General features: G+C 43.2%; 1 protein-coding gene across 10 annotated transcripts in view; it reads right to left on the bottom strand.

Annotated features, from left to right (window-relative positions):
• Positions 1 to 12572, bottom strand: part of REPS1 (RALBP1 associated Eps domain containing 1) — a 69957-nt gene extending 57385 nt beyond the window's left edge. For 6 of the 10 annotated variants that reach the window (XM_075707450.1, XM_075707451.1, XM_075707452.1 and 3 more), the window contains exon 1: positions 12420 to 12572. In XM_075707450.1, the coding sequence (XP_075563565.1) occupies positions 12420 to 12572 (153 nt within the window). Of the gene's footprint in view, positions 1 to 3225; positions 3248 to 12419 lie in introns of those variants that run through there. The other 4 variants (XM_075707454.1, XM_075707456.1, XM_075707458.1 and 1 more) reach the window with 2 other exon arrangements.
• Positions 12573 to 14722: the final 2150 nt, after the last annotated feature.

Raw genomic sequence — 14722 nt, 5'->3', positions numbered from 1 at the left:
CAAATGTGGTGAAACACACTTTCCAGAATTCAGAAAGCCTCTCTGCGAGAGTCTTCCAGAACGTAACAGTCCCCCCGCCCCCAGGTTCTTCTGCAAGGCAAATCAAGCCCATTATCTGTAAACATTATTCATGCAAAAGTACAACAGTATTTAAGCATTCAATGGTAAAACAAAAAATGAAGCAACATACATGCCATGACATAGTAAAGATAAAAATATTCCATCTGCTGGGAGAGTTACTAAAGTACCTACTGTTCTATACCAGAGGGTGGTAAGAAGCAAGATTTTAAGGCAGCTTTTGAAGGCTGGTAGTTACAACACACATTGTGTATGCTGACAGGAGAGAGGAATGAACAAACTCAGAGAAGGACCTTTTGTATCACCTCATCCGAACTAGGACATTAACACAAATCTATCCACTAATCAAAAAAAAAACAAAACAAAAAACCCAAACCAACACATATTGATACAAAGCAAGGAAGAAGAACTGGGATTCAGAATACACATTTTGGTCCTGATTTTATTAACACATTCTTAATTTGAGGCATTCTAGTAGTCTTACTGTGACTTGGCAGGAATTTTTATGTTTGTATTGTTGCTGTAAGACTTTTTTTTAATTAATAAATACAAAGAGACCCTACATAGAGACATAGAATAGTTGAACTTGGAAAGGTCCTCTGGAGATCATCCATTCCACTTCAACTGCTCAAAGCAGGCTCAGCTACAGCAGATTGCTTAGGACCATGCCCAGCTGGGTTTTGAGTATATCCAAGGAGGGAGACTCTACAACATCTCTGAGCAACCTCTTCCAGTGTTCGATCACCCTCACAGTAAGAAAGTTTTCTCTTATGTTTAAGTGAAACAATCACCAGGAACAATATCACATAAACCATGTATCAGAGGTACAAAATAAGTTTTTGCATTCATTTTACAATATTTGATACAAACTTGAGTTAAACCAGACCATATGAATATACTTGTGCTTCAGTATTTAGCACGATTTTTGAGTTTTACTGGGCATATTGACAATAACCTTGACAAAAAACACCCAAACCACACTAATGGTTTACTTCAGATAAAAAAAGCTAAAAAATTAAAAAGAATAACCTGCATTCAGTTTTAGGTTATCTAATAAAATGCAACTATGATTACAGATTGATTATGATTCACAGTTTAAAATGAAAAACATTTATCATGTAAAAAATGTTACTTCTGTATCCCATACACAACAATTCATTGATGAGAATTCTAGAGCTCTTTGCAAATTTGACAGGATGTTTTCCAAATTAAAAGTTTACTGGAATACAGCCTCAAATTGGGTACTAGAATATGCTGTCCTACAATAGTGCTCTCCTGAAGTCATGTATTCCACTCACCTCAGCTACAACAAAAATTAACCATATCTCTACAGTGTAATGTAATCTGGGCACGTATAAGGGAAGTTGAAAAAACCCCTTCCTAATCATTGCTACTGTAGCAGAAAAAAACCTGACCATCACTCCATACTGAAGACCTATGACAACCTCCTTTGTGCTTTTTTTCTAGATTGAATACATTTCTTTCCTCACAATTCATTACCTTCTAATCTTGTTATTCTGTAACCACTGTTCAATAGATCAACTCCTGTCACTTCATTTATCTCAATCTGTCTCACTAATTGCAGACCACAGCTTGACACAATTTTTAACTAGTTTCTCACCTATCATCAGCCGGACAAAGCAATACTGATTAGTTATTCATCAAGAATTTTTAACTTTTCTTCAGAAAAATCTCACCTAACAGGCAGCTTCTCAGATGCAACAGTTGTTGACAGCACTGCGTAGCAGGAACAAGAGAGAGAACTGACAAAGATCCTTCTTTTGATTAGTTATTTTTAACCAAGTCAAGTCTCTGACCTAGTTCTCCGCAAGGCTCCACAAACCTTGGCACATGGTGGCACAAAAGAAAAAAAATTGGAGACAGGACAAAAAAATGCCACTAAAAGACACAGTCCAACTATTGCTCTGAATTCTATGTTTCAGCACTATTAGCAGTATATGACAAACATTTAAACAGTCTTAAACCTTTCTGAAGATCATTTGCAAAATGCATTTATGAAGGATATCTAGAACTGCTGTATTTAATTCAACAAGTGTGAAGTAGGCAATGTTCATGTGCTGAACAGCAAGTATAGTATTAGCTCTAATACATACATTTATCTTATTAGGTACTTAAGAAGCATAGTAGTAAATATACTTAATTAGTCGATACTAAGAATTCCCAGGCACAGGGTATATTTGGGACATTGTACTTTGTTAGGTAATGAATAGTAAGGTCTTCCTTTTAAGTCTTACTGACTGTTCCATGAAGATGGATTTCAGTCAACGCCACAAACCTGGCTTCAGAACACAGGCCTTTAAAGAAATAAAACCAATAGTATTGGAGGACTTCCAAGATGACACACGCTCTCTGACAATGAACTATTTAGAGTCTCCTACTGTCTGAGCCTCTCCTAATACTTCTCCGCCCTTGATTTTCACACTGCACATATCCACAGTGGAAGCAGACTGCTAAAACATCAACAGGAAGAAAAAACTACTCATCAGCTCTGACAATCTGTAGATACTTAGAACTAAACTTACCCATTCCACAGGTCAATTTCAGGTTCAAACATACATATGTTTCAATGAAATTGAATTTCAGAATTAATCACATCAGAAATAAAGAAGTTAACTAGCTGGTCAAAAAATGACCCAGTATTTTAAGCCTCAGAGGAATGATTCTGCCCCTGCACTTTTGATCTGTTTTACAAGGATGTCCACTCCCTAAGTAAGGGTTGGCAGATTTGGAGTCACGTTTTCACTCTGTTAACAGAAAAGCAGCAGACAAAAAGCACTGAAAATTTAAAACTCTGATTTATTACAGATGCACATAATAATTACATATCTTAACAAGAGAGTATGTTGAACACCACAAGCACACACACAAAAAAACCCCACAGAATTTTCACCTACTGTAATACTTTTTGAACCAGTTATATTTTATTCCTGACTTTAACCCATTCCAAAAGTGGTCGGCAGCATCTCCTATCATTCCTGGTAGCACATATGTTCATGGTGGATCAGCCTCACTTATCAAAGAGACTTCCTAACGCAGTAGCTTTGATTTTTCCATTTGCAGTCAAAGTTTGTGGTCTTGCTAACAGCTCCTGCAAAAGCTGTTACAAGCCATACACAAGAATCTTACCTGCAGAGCCTCTTATGCAGAGCTCCACAGCTCTCTAGAGGTCAGTGGTTCCCTTCTCGATTTGGTAGTACATGGTAACCACCATCAATCAATCCACAAGGATGAGGCAGATGCACCCTACATGCAACTACAAAAAAAGTTCAAGATACTGATTTAGAGGGGCCATTTCTCCAAAGACCTAGAGCCATAGACCGTCCTACTTGACTATGTCATAAACAAATTGCCAAATACCCTCAAAAAGAGGACAGAATAAATAAGCATATTCCTTTCTGACATGTTCAATACCATCAAGAAAGGAAAATCCAGACAGCCAGATGAACACTCACTTAGAAAGCAACTATTATCCTCCCAAGTAAAAAGTCATAGCTAGATGACCTCAAGGTGGAATTGCTCTTTGCTTGCATTAAGATTCCCTCTACTGCTGTTCTTCTGGCAGAGTAGGTGCTCATGAGAAAGGCACCTTATGAGCAGTAGTGATAATAAAGCAGCAAGAAGAACTGGAAATAAAAAAAACCCCAAAACCTAAAGCGGCAGAAGACAGCCTGAGGACGTACAAGAATAATTTTTCATTCTTGGCGCATAAAGAGAGGTTCTTTTAAAAAGGAGATATTCCACATACCTGTCTCCTCTACCTGTGCAATTTTACGTTACTGTTTATCCTACATAGCTTCTCCCTCCTCTGCTCTCAGCTGCACAGCTCCCTGCTCCTGAGCACTAACTGTTGCTCATCTATCTGATCATACAGTACGATTACTCCACTCAGTGAGCCAGCAAAAAGTTGCTGTGCTAGTTATCTGCTCTTTTATTAAACTGAATCTGTCTACCATACAACCAATGAACACCTCAGCAGCTACAAGGTACGTGGGAACATGTGGCTGGTAGCAAGAGTTTGTTCATTTGACTCTGAAGTTCTTGTAAGGCTGCAGCCTCAAGAAAGTTGTGTGCTTTGCATTTAAAGAGGAGCAGAAAAGGATGAAATGAGGCAACTGAACAGAATGTTTTTATGTAAAAGTCTGTGACCCTCAAGAGCAGCTGCAACTCCAACTTCTTTGCCTTGCCCCCAAAAAACCCTCCTTAGGGGGGAAAGATACATTCACTTATCAGGCTGCTAAGAATTGCCCTCAAAACAAGGGTGTCTCCTTTCTCCTGGTGGTGCCATGAAGAGTTCAAGCAATAGGAGATGAAGAAACACACTTTAACAAGAACTCTCAATGCCTGAGCCAGCCTGTGACCATTTGAAACTCCAGGATGATTCTGTAATATTCAAGTGATTGTATTTTCTGGAACAAATGGTAGCAGCTGAAGTATCCATATAATCACCAAGAAAGCACCTAGCTTCAGCAGGCAGAGATATTTTACCGCAATAATCTATTTAATATTTCAAATTATTACTCCAATATCAAATGGTGCAAGGGAGGTCACATGAATGTTCTAATTGTGGATGCTCCTGCCATGCAGCATTAAGTTGAATATTTTTCCTGCAAAATTTCTACTTAAGTGCTAAATGCTGAAGAGAACAGCATTTATATAGACATTTTGATTCCTTTCAGATCTCCTTTATAACTGAAGCATTCCAGTGATTGATATTCCTTGCTGATAATTATTTTCTTACTTTTTTGACTTTAATATTTTCTCCACGCATCACCTTTCATCACTATGCCAGACAAACACAAACCAGGAAAACCTCAAAGAATGAACACAAGCTTCTGGCTTTTTGCTAGTGTAAAATGAAGATTAAGGCACTCTCTGATCCCAGAATATAGTGGTCATGCTGTGGCCTGGCCAAACAAGACTGCTCAGATCTGGTCTTGTTATTCCTGAGCTCTTCCACACAAGCCTACCCGAAGCTACTGTGCCCATTACTTTACACTGCTTTCCCATCTCAATCTGTTTTCCTCTGAGCATCAACCTGATCAGTGTTAATTAGTTACTTAGCTTTGCACTGCTCTCCTTCTCCAAATAAGGCCTTTGCAAGTCTTAACAATGTGTCTATCAAAGTTTAAACAAACCTCAGTTAAAATTCTAAAAACTGCACATTTAGGGAGCTACATTTGAGACTCAGAATGGAGCTGTTAACACCAGGTCTTAAATGATTTAAGACATTATAATTCAGAAAAAAAACAAGTCGTATACACTATTGCAGTGAGAACAGACTTATCTACAAAATTCACAACTAATAGTCTGAAGCAGGAGTAAGTTAGAACTTAATGCTAAAATTTTACACAGCTCAGTCCTAGTCACCCTTTTCTGGGATTACTGAAGTTGAAAGATGTATTGGAAACTGAGTCTACTAATTGCTATGTTACCATACTTCACAAGCATTTTAGATGTCAGAAGTGAACCATTCCAGAAATTCAGGTCAGACTGTCATCTTTTCCAAGTCCTTTAACCTATCAGAACACAGTTCCTATACTGTGGACAGGCATGCCTAAGTTATAATGTATTTTTTGTATAACAAGTGCAGGGGATAATTTAACTCTTCAGACACCAACCCCACCTGGAAAAACAAGCGAGTCACAAACATGGTCACCAACCCAGTAAGTTAGTTTAGAAAGAATCACACCGTTGGCTAACAACATCCCTACGGTCTAAAGGATGGTAAAGGAAAAAGAACAAGTGGGAAATATATCCTTACACCAATCGTTACTGAAACTCCAGCGAGAAAAATCTGACAGTCAACATATTGCTCCCACATTCACTTCTAACTTCGAACTCATTTAAGCAAAGAGCAGAACTCCAATTTGAAGTCTAGGAATTCTACAAGAAGGACTAATCTAAATGGCAAATATTTATGACCTAATAGGTGTGAAACTTGTCTGTAAGGACTAGTATTTTCAAAGCTAGGAAATATAATTGAGAAGCCACAGAGACTGCCAGCAAAGTCCTATAATTTCACACTATCTACAGTAATATTTATTGAAGATTAGACTAAGATGAAGGCGTGTTTGCAATTTCTTTTACACACAGTGGGTGAAGTGCTCACAACTTCTAATACAAAAGAATCATCTTTACAGGAAAAAGATCAAGTTTACAATACATAATTTTGTACAGCTAACTTGATTCTAAGACAGCTGCATTTGCCAAAGACCCTGATATTTCTGAATAATTTTAGAATTCTATCCAGTCATGTCAGAATGGATATTAATCATCCCTGCTGTCATCTGATGGCACATTTAAAAAGAAAAAAAAATAAACTGTTTTCAGACAAAGCTGAGCTGTGATACTTGAAATTAGCTGAGTGCTGTGCTGGCATACGGAATTATGAAGCAATTATTTACTATATAAGTGACTATACAGTATGAATGCCAGTCAATTACACTCAGAAAACAGCTGAAAACAAATGTAAGTCTAATAGACCTAATCTACACTCCTGATGTTTTGCCATTAACTTGCTGCCTTTTGTTGCAAAAACAATTATTATTCTCCAACTAAACACTGCTGAGATATGAGACTATTTGAACAAATTAACTGTAAAGAGAAAACAATCTGCACCCCACTATAGTCTCTGTGAAGGTAACACCATTAAAGCAAACATTTTTACCAGAATTCTGCAGAAAACTCAAAAGCAATGTTCACAGGATACAAAGCAGACTAAGAGCCATTACTGGCACTAACAGAAAGTGGACTGCTTATATATCTCATAATTACAGAGAACCAAAACTAACCTACTGCTCAGCTGAAAGAAAAATTCTCTATTACAGTAACATTTGAGGAGAAAAAAAACCCCCCGTCATTCACAAATTGGATATTCTTAACTGCGGATCCAGGGACTGTTTGTATTTACAACAGATTTCTAACAATTCTTATTTCCTAAATGAGAACTGAGATACAGCATAATGTATGTATAAACATCCTTTAAATACATAAATATTTGGTATAAATGTTATATATAAATTACATATGATTATAATCCTAAAAAGCTACAGACTCATCAACTTTATGGTGCTCAGGCTAACACAATATTAAGAATGAGTAAGAAAAATGCTATATTTATACATTTCTACCCTGGAAGAATGCCTTAATAATGATCTGTTGTAAATATTGCCTCAGAACTAATCTAAACTAACTTTATTTTAAAATGTCATGCAGAAAAGCCGTAAGCTTTAAAATAAAAAATATAAACCCAAAATGTATGGGTTGGATTCAATTAAGTGATTTCTTTTTAAAATTTGGGCTTGTTTGCAGATTAGGTAAAGGTCAGTATTAGGAGAGGAAAGCTTTTTACACAGTGTACTTTTTTTTAAAAAGATCTGAAAGTACTATGTATTTTTAAATATACTCCAAATCGCTGAAAGGAAGGCATGGCATTTACAGCGCATAAGGAATTCTAACTTCTTACACCACCAGTTCTGAAAAGATAATAAAAGCAGCAAATTAACCAGAATGAGGTTGAGTTTTCTGCATGTCTCTACCACACAGGTATTCCTAAGTGTGCCCTGGCTCAGCTTCCATTTGCAGTTGGCATTTAGTAAATTCTACTGATTTTATAAACAGGTAGTCTTTGTGTAGGAAAATTCACTGAAACACTAACTGCAACAACAAAATCACTGTGAACAATTTTTTATTTTCTTAGATCCTTTTCTCTCTACATCCATTCTCCAACAAAGAGGACAACATTTTAAATCAAGAACCTGCAATTCTGTTTTGCCATGTTCTGCCTATGGGTTATAATTCCAATTATAATTGCACCGCGTGCCACAGATGAGCTCTGGCATCTAAGGAAACTATCATTCCAAGTTCTCCATTCCCTATGTTTGCTAAAACTATCGCCCCACGAACAACAGACGGCAGCATATGCCTGCACCTTAGCAGTTTTTCTGCACAGTGCAGAAATTGTAGCTGACGAATAAGGCTTTATGCTAAAAGTCTGGACTTTACAATGAAGCAGCTTCATCACAGGTATGCACTTTCTTGCAACTTTTGATGCAAAGGCAGCAAACTCTGACAGACAGTTGAGGTAGACAAGCAGAGATAGTAATTTTTTCCATCAATGACACAAGAACAATCAAAACTAATCTGTCTGTAAAGACTCCTTCAATAATGTTGCCGTACATTGCTAACACTGAAAATTCATTCATTTTAGAGAGAGCACATGCAGATACTCACATATTTGTTGTTTTATAGTAATGATGTATTTTAAAGCAAGATGCTTTCACTCAATTTCAGATGAGTATCATAATGCACAACTGATTTGCTTCTTGTCTTGTGAAGTTTCTGTGATTCATAATCGAAGGGTGCAAGTTCATAAAACTTTCTGTGATTAAATCGCCTAAATAAGAATTCTACAAATTGAACAAATGGGACAGCTATTGTATTAATCCCATGCACAAATAATGAACTTCACAATACATTTTTTTGTCTGACTGCAGCTTTTACAAGCAACATCACCACCAGTACAGAGGCACCAAGAACTGGTTTTAACAGCGTACCGACATTAGCATTTTAGGTCAGGTGTGAAATATGCTTTTGAAACCGATTTCCGGATCACCCTCACTGTTCTGGTTTATACTGTGCAGCCACTCCAAAACAGGCAACTAGATTTCTTTTGTATGGAGCTAACCTAGAAGATACTCTAGGAGTGCACCTAACAAACCTCAGCTAACATTCAGCCTACAGGACCAGGCCAGAACTTGATCAAAGGAATGCTTCTGAAATACATATACAGGGTGGATGGCAGCTCCTCAGCATCACCTGTGTTGCGTCATACTACTTGCTAATACAAACACCGATGCACAGGCAACTGAGCCATACGCTCAGGCAGCTGAGTCAAGTGAAAAATAACTTGACAAAACCCCCTAACTTTGGGCTGAACAAGCTCCCTGAACCAGCTCACTATCTGTTCAAATGAATGTCAGTGGCAGCATAAGGCAGCTCCACTCCAGCTTCTAGTGGTTTAAGCTACCGTGAAACTCATGCTAGGTCACAACTGAAATACCCAATCGCTCTAGAAAGAGTAAAGTTCTGCCCTTCCCCTCCATCGGCAAACAGTTTTCCTGCCTCCTTCCTTGTGCCAGCACTGACATTCGTTCAACCCCACTGTTAGCTGACAGGGAGTTAACATCAACAAAAAATTGTGATTAATTTTCTGCCTGCATAGGCCCTGATGCCAGCATAGAACATCATCGGACAGGCACTAGCATCTGTGCAAGGAGGAGCAGCAGCAGGAGCCCAGGGCTCAGGGAAGGGGGAAGACCAGACCACCTCCTTCAGTGGCAACTCACCTCTAGATTGGTTTAGCTGCAGTGTGAAACCACACCCTGAGAGCAATTTAAAGACTCATGTAACTGTTATGAAGTAGTCGGACTTGTTATCCCCACACATGTACTTTTATTCACTGTTTTATGCAAACTTTCTACCTTAATGCTAACTTCAAGGATGTGCACAAAAAAGCAGATATACGGGTTAATAAAGGCTGGTGTTCTCATACGTGCAGTTAAGGCTGTAACACAGTTTGTGGTATTTTTGTTCTGGTAATAAGGCTGTCCTTTTGTAGATTTGTATTAAGTGGACATATAGCTTTTCTTTTCCAGGGTTTTGTTGCTTTGTGAGCATATGATTTGTATACAGCAACCATAACTGTTTCAGTCGTCTGTATGTTCATTTATTCCCATTTAATAGTCAGCTGACAGTGTCCCTTAGAGGCAGAAATGAGAATGATTTGGAACAATTAGCCACATGTATTAACTTTTCCTGTTGCAAGAGAGAAATCTTACATAAACATAACTCTTTGCAGGAAAGGTTGCATGTGTATCCAGCCTTTAAACAACAGGTTTGCAAGCAAAACAAGTTACGGGTCTAAAAATGCAACTGTCACACATTTTCGTTTCCAACAGAATCAATTCTGAATTATTCAAAGGTACCTACAGACCTCTACTACTGAAGAGGAAGAACTTTGAGGTACTTCCCCAGGACTACTTGGTCCCTGTCAGTTTGAACAGCGGTAATTTTGTACTACGTTTTGCACACCTACGAAGGTACTCAGCATTCACCTAACTAGTACTACACTTGCATTCCAGGACTATGTAAGAATTGGGCAACTGAATCACGCTCCTTTCCCCACAAGCACCAGGTGCTTCAAATGAACAGGTAAGAACACAGCACCATGTGGTCAAAAGAAAACTGTATCTCCTTCACAGGGTTTCCTTATTTCTTGAGCTATATCATCTTGAAGTTTTAGTTACATAGTCACAGCTTCTGAAGCATCAAATGCAATTCCCCTTGGAAGAACCATCATCCAATGTATTCATGCCTATGCTAACCCGAGGTACACCCTACTTCAGGGAGAACATAAAATCACTAGACAACTAGATTCTCTCCCTCAAAAGTACAATGCATTTCACAGGTGACCAACAGCGATTGCACAAGATATTCGTAATGGGTCAAATTGCTAAGGGCATTTTGACTTTCTTTGTATTATTTACAGTCTCATTTCTCATGCAATCTAATATCTTGTTTGCTGTTTTAACTGCGAGGTTTTCCTTGAGATCACTACAGTGATAAGCCAGGTCTGCTTCTTAATTTATTTAGAACCCATGGAATGATGCCCGAGCAGTTTCTCTTCTTCAGATGTGATCTCCTTTGCAAGAAAGTATTTGACCTCCTCTGCAACAGATAAAGACATAATCTGTGGCGACCTGTATTCAAAATTCCAAGTCTTTCCAAGCTCTTGCACCAAATCCCTGCATAAAACAAAATCTCTAACACTAGCCTACTTTATCTTTACAGTAACCCAGACAAGTTTTATGGAAAATAGATTTTAAATACAACAAACACATAAACATTTACTTTCCTGCGTTGATTCTTCTGAAATTGGTTGGCCACACACATAAAGAAGTGGGTGGCCCTTGAGAAACCTCACTCATAATACTGAGCATGCAGACTCTCCTACCATTAAGTCCAGTCTAGCAAGTCATCAAATAAGAGATTACTAGTTTTACCAGTAAGAAGCATTTCTTATTCAGCTCTCTTCCACTTTTTTGCATCTTAAACTCATTTTAACTAACCAAGGTCCTCTTGGGAGCCCAAAACACATCAACAGTAAGCCCAGTTAAGTGTAAGAATTCTCCTGAAATCTGGTACTAAATTACAGATGCTGAAATTTGTGTACTGTATTCCCAGCTACAGTAACTTCAATGCTTTGTTAGAAGAGCTGCTTATCGCACTAGGCTGAGGATGAAACTGCATAAAAGGCAGCATGGCTTTTTAGACAGTTTTACCCACAGCAGCTCAAAACACTACATAAACTTTAAAGCATTGAACAATGACAGAGAGAACTGCAGAAGCAGCAAATCATTACAAATAGCTGTTCATAAGAATGGCTCACTAGGAATACTTTCCTCAAATAATTACACAAGGCACTTCAGAGCAGACTTGCCCTTTTCGGTGCTGGTAGACCTGTAATACTGCTACACCTTTTGGATGTAACCGGGCCAAGGAAATAAGTGCTAAAACTGTACACATATATGTTGCAAGTACGGGCCCGTGTCATTCTTTGCACTGCTTTTTTTTCTTTGTTAGAAATGTTTTGGTGACTACGGGTAAGTTAATACCTGCCGGGAACCGATGTCCAAAAGAGACTGCGTGGGTTAGGTGAAGCGGATTAGTGTCAGTAGCACCCAGCGATACAAACCCAGATTTCCTTCTGTGTTGCTCCTCATCAGCAGGCTGCGGGATGAAATCTCCCTCACATCCCCATAAAGCTTTGGGGTTCTCATGCTTTGGATGGCCTCTGCTGACACGAAGCAAACAAGACACTTTCCCACCAGCTGCTGGACACGGCCAGCAGAGATTATCAGCAGCCCCTTCCCAGCCTTGGAGTCAGAGGCCCCACAAGTGCATAAGCGGGGGCCTGCTACAGGCGTGCTCAGCGCAGCAACTCGCTGCACCCCCCCGCCCTTCCCTCTCCGCCGGAGAGCTCAGCCTTCCCCGCCCGCCCGGGCTCAGGTGGCCGGCTCCGGGGCCGGAAAATAGCTCCCGAATCTGCTGGCGGGTCCCGCTCCGGCCTCCCCGCCCCGGCCCGCCGCCGCCGGGGGATCGACCCCCGCCAAAGCGCTGCCGGGCGGGCAAGGGGGCGAGGGCCGAGCCGAGCGCGGCGGAGCGGGGGGGCGCAGCCGCGGACGGCTCCGTCCCCCCGCCGGCTGTAACGGCGGGGCGGTGCCCGGGCCCGCCGCCCCCCGGGGGGCCGCAACGGCTACCTGCATGACCACGTCGTTGGGCAGCTGCGCGGCGCGGAAGAGCTCCAGGACCCGCCCGTTGGACGCCACCTTCTTGGTGCTCTCGGTGTCGCAGTAGGAGAAGAGGTCGCAGTAGTAGCGCTGCTCCGCCTCGCTCAGCGTCAGGCCCTCCATCTTACACCCCGGCGCCGCGCGGCGCTGCTACCGCCGCCGCCGCCCCGCATCCAACGGCGGCGCGGGGGGGGGGGGGTGGGGTGGGGGGGGGTGGGGTGGGGGAGGTGAGAGCAGCGGGGAGCGCGCGGCGCTGCCTCGCGCCGTCCGGCCCGTCGCGGGTGCGGGGGGGGTGTGGGGGGGGTGAACGCCGCCGCCGCGCGCCCCAGCCAACCGCCGCGCGCTAGCGGCCGCTCACACCTTCCCCCCGCTCAACCGCCCGCCCAGCGGCGCGCCTGCGCGCCTTCCCCCGCGCCTGCGCCGACCGCCCGGCGAGCGCGCGGCCCCGGTGGAGGGAGAGCGCCCGGCGCCGCCGTCCCCGCCGCGCCGCGGGGAGCCGGCCCCCTCCGCGCCAGCGGCGAAAGCGCCAGGCCCCGGGAGGAGCGGGGGGGGGGGGGGGGGGCGGGGTTAGCGGGGAAAAGGGCTCCACAGCGCTCCCCGCCGCCGGCGGGCCCGCCCCCTCCCTCCGCGCGTCGCGGTGCGGAGCGGACGTCGTCAGCGGCCCCCTCGGGGGCGGGGGGGAGCGGGGAGCGCCGCCAGCCCGGACGCGCCGCCCCCTTTCTCGCGGCCCGGATGTGCGGTGCGACCGTGCGCGGCAGCGCCCCCTAGGGGTGCGGCGGTGCGGGAGGGGGAGAGGCGGGCCCGGCAGCGGCGGCTCCGCTGCGGTAGCGCTGCTCGGGGATGCCGTGAGCTCCCCTTGGGCCGCCGGGCCCGCAGCGCGGGTGCGCGGTCACTCGGCTCCCCCGCGGGGGAGCCCCCGCTCTCCTCGGGACAGCGGCGCTGGCCGCTCGCTCTCTGCCTTGGCCGTCACCGCCCGCAGCGACCGCCGCCGCAGGGGCCTGGGCCGCCGGCTGCACCGGCCCCCGCGGAAGCTCCCCCACGCAGCCGTCCCGGTCCCTCCAGGCCCAGCGGGCGGCGTGGGAGGCCGAGGCGGTGCCGAGCGGCTTCCCGAGCCTGCCTTGCGGGGTCATCGGCGGTGCAGGTTCTCCTGGTGACTGGTGAAGAAGTGGCCGTCCTGCAACGTAAGGGCCCTGCTGTGGCCTTCCTCGGCAGGCTGCCTCTCTCCACCGTCCTTACCTTATGCAGCAACACCACGTAACACGCAACGAGGTGGTGGCCGGGACAATGAACCCGTACATCAGTCTTGTGAGAAAGAATAGGCAAGGGCTCACCTCTTCAGCCAGAGCTCCCGCCCTGCGTGTCTCCCTCTCGCCTGTGTTTTCCTGGATTCTTCGTGTTTCCCTGGGTAAATCCATGCTCTCGCTGCAGTACACTAACAAAGGTCCCTGCAAGCTGCTTCAGCTTCTGGAGGGAGGCTAACCTCCCCGACAAAGGGCCGATGCAGAATGCCATGGTCTCCTGCTAGGCCCTTTTGACTACCTGATCTCATTTAAACCCTGCTGAGGCAGCAGTCCAGTACTTCATACTTAGAGGCATCCTCTCATTTTTTAATTTATCTTTCTTCCCTTTTTCCACTTCACCTTCCTTGACAACTCTTCCAATTTTTCTCTTTCCAGATTGCTGTTGCCAACTGCTCTTCTTCCCTGAAGCACCGCATCCTTTCTGCCTCTTAATATAGTTATGTTCTGAACTTAGAGCAGAGATTCATCTTCCTTGCTATTTGAAATACACAATATATCCTTTTGCTGCTAACTAAAGTTTCTGAAAACCACTGATAAGTTAGCTTATAGTTAAAATAACAGAGAAAAGGATCTCCCCAGAAATGCAGCATTATCAAGCTGTTGCAACCCCAAGTGGTATTAATGATGAAACCATGCAGATTGATCGCATTTCTCAGTTAGTTAAAATTCCTCAAAATAGGCTACGCTGAAGAAATAATTAACTTTTTAATATTATATCTAGTTATTATGATTTTATAGACTTAGAGAAGGCCAACTTAGCATCATAAGTTGCTTAATTGGAGCTATTGTCCAGTATCTCTGCAAGTAAAACAAATGTAACCTTTCCTCCACAGCTAAATTTCATACTGCAATTCTATTAGTTATACAGACCCATTTGTAGAAGAGGTTTTTAAATCACTTATTAGCAGATGATTGGGTTCGAGTGCCTTTGCATCTTACAGGTTCAGTGATTGTATGCTAGTTCGGGCACTG

Source organism: Pelecanus crispus, chromosome 3, assembly GCF_030463565.1.
Source record: "Pelecanus crispus isolate bPelCri1 chromosome 3, bPelCri1.pri, whole genome shotgun sequence".
In the NCBI taxonomy this organism is placed as follows: Eukaryota; Metazoa; Chordata; class Aves; order Pelecaniformes; family Pelecanidae; genus Pelecanus; species Pelecanus crispus.
Note: the sequence above shows the minus strand (reverse complement) of the source record. Positions and strands in the feature narration are given on the sequence as shown.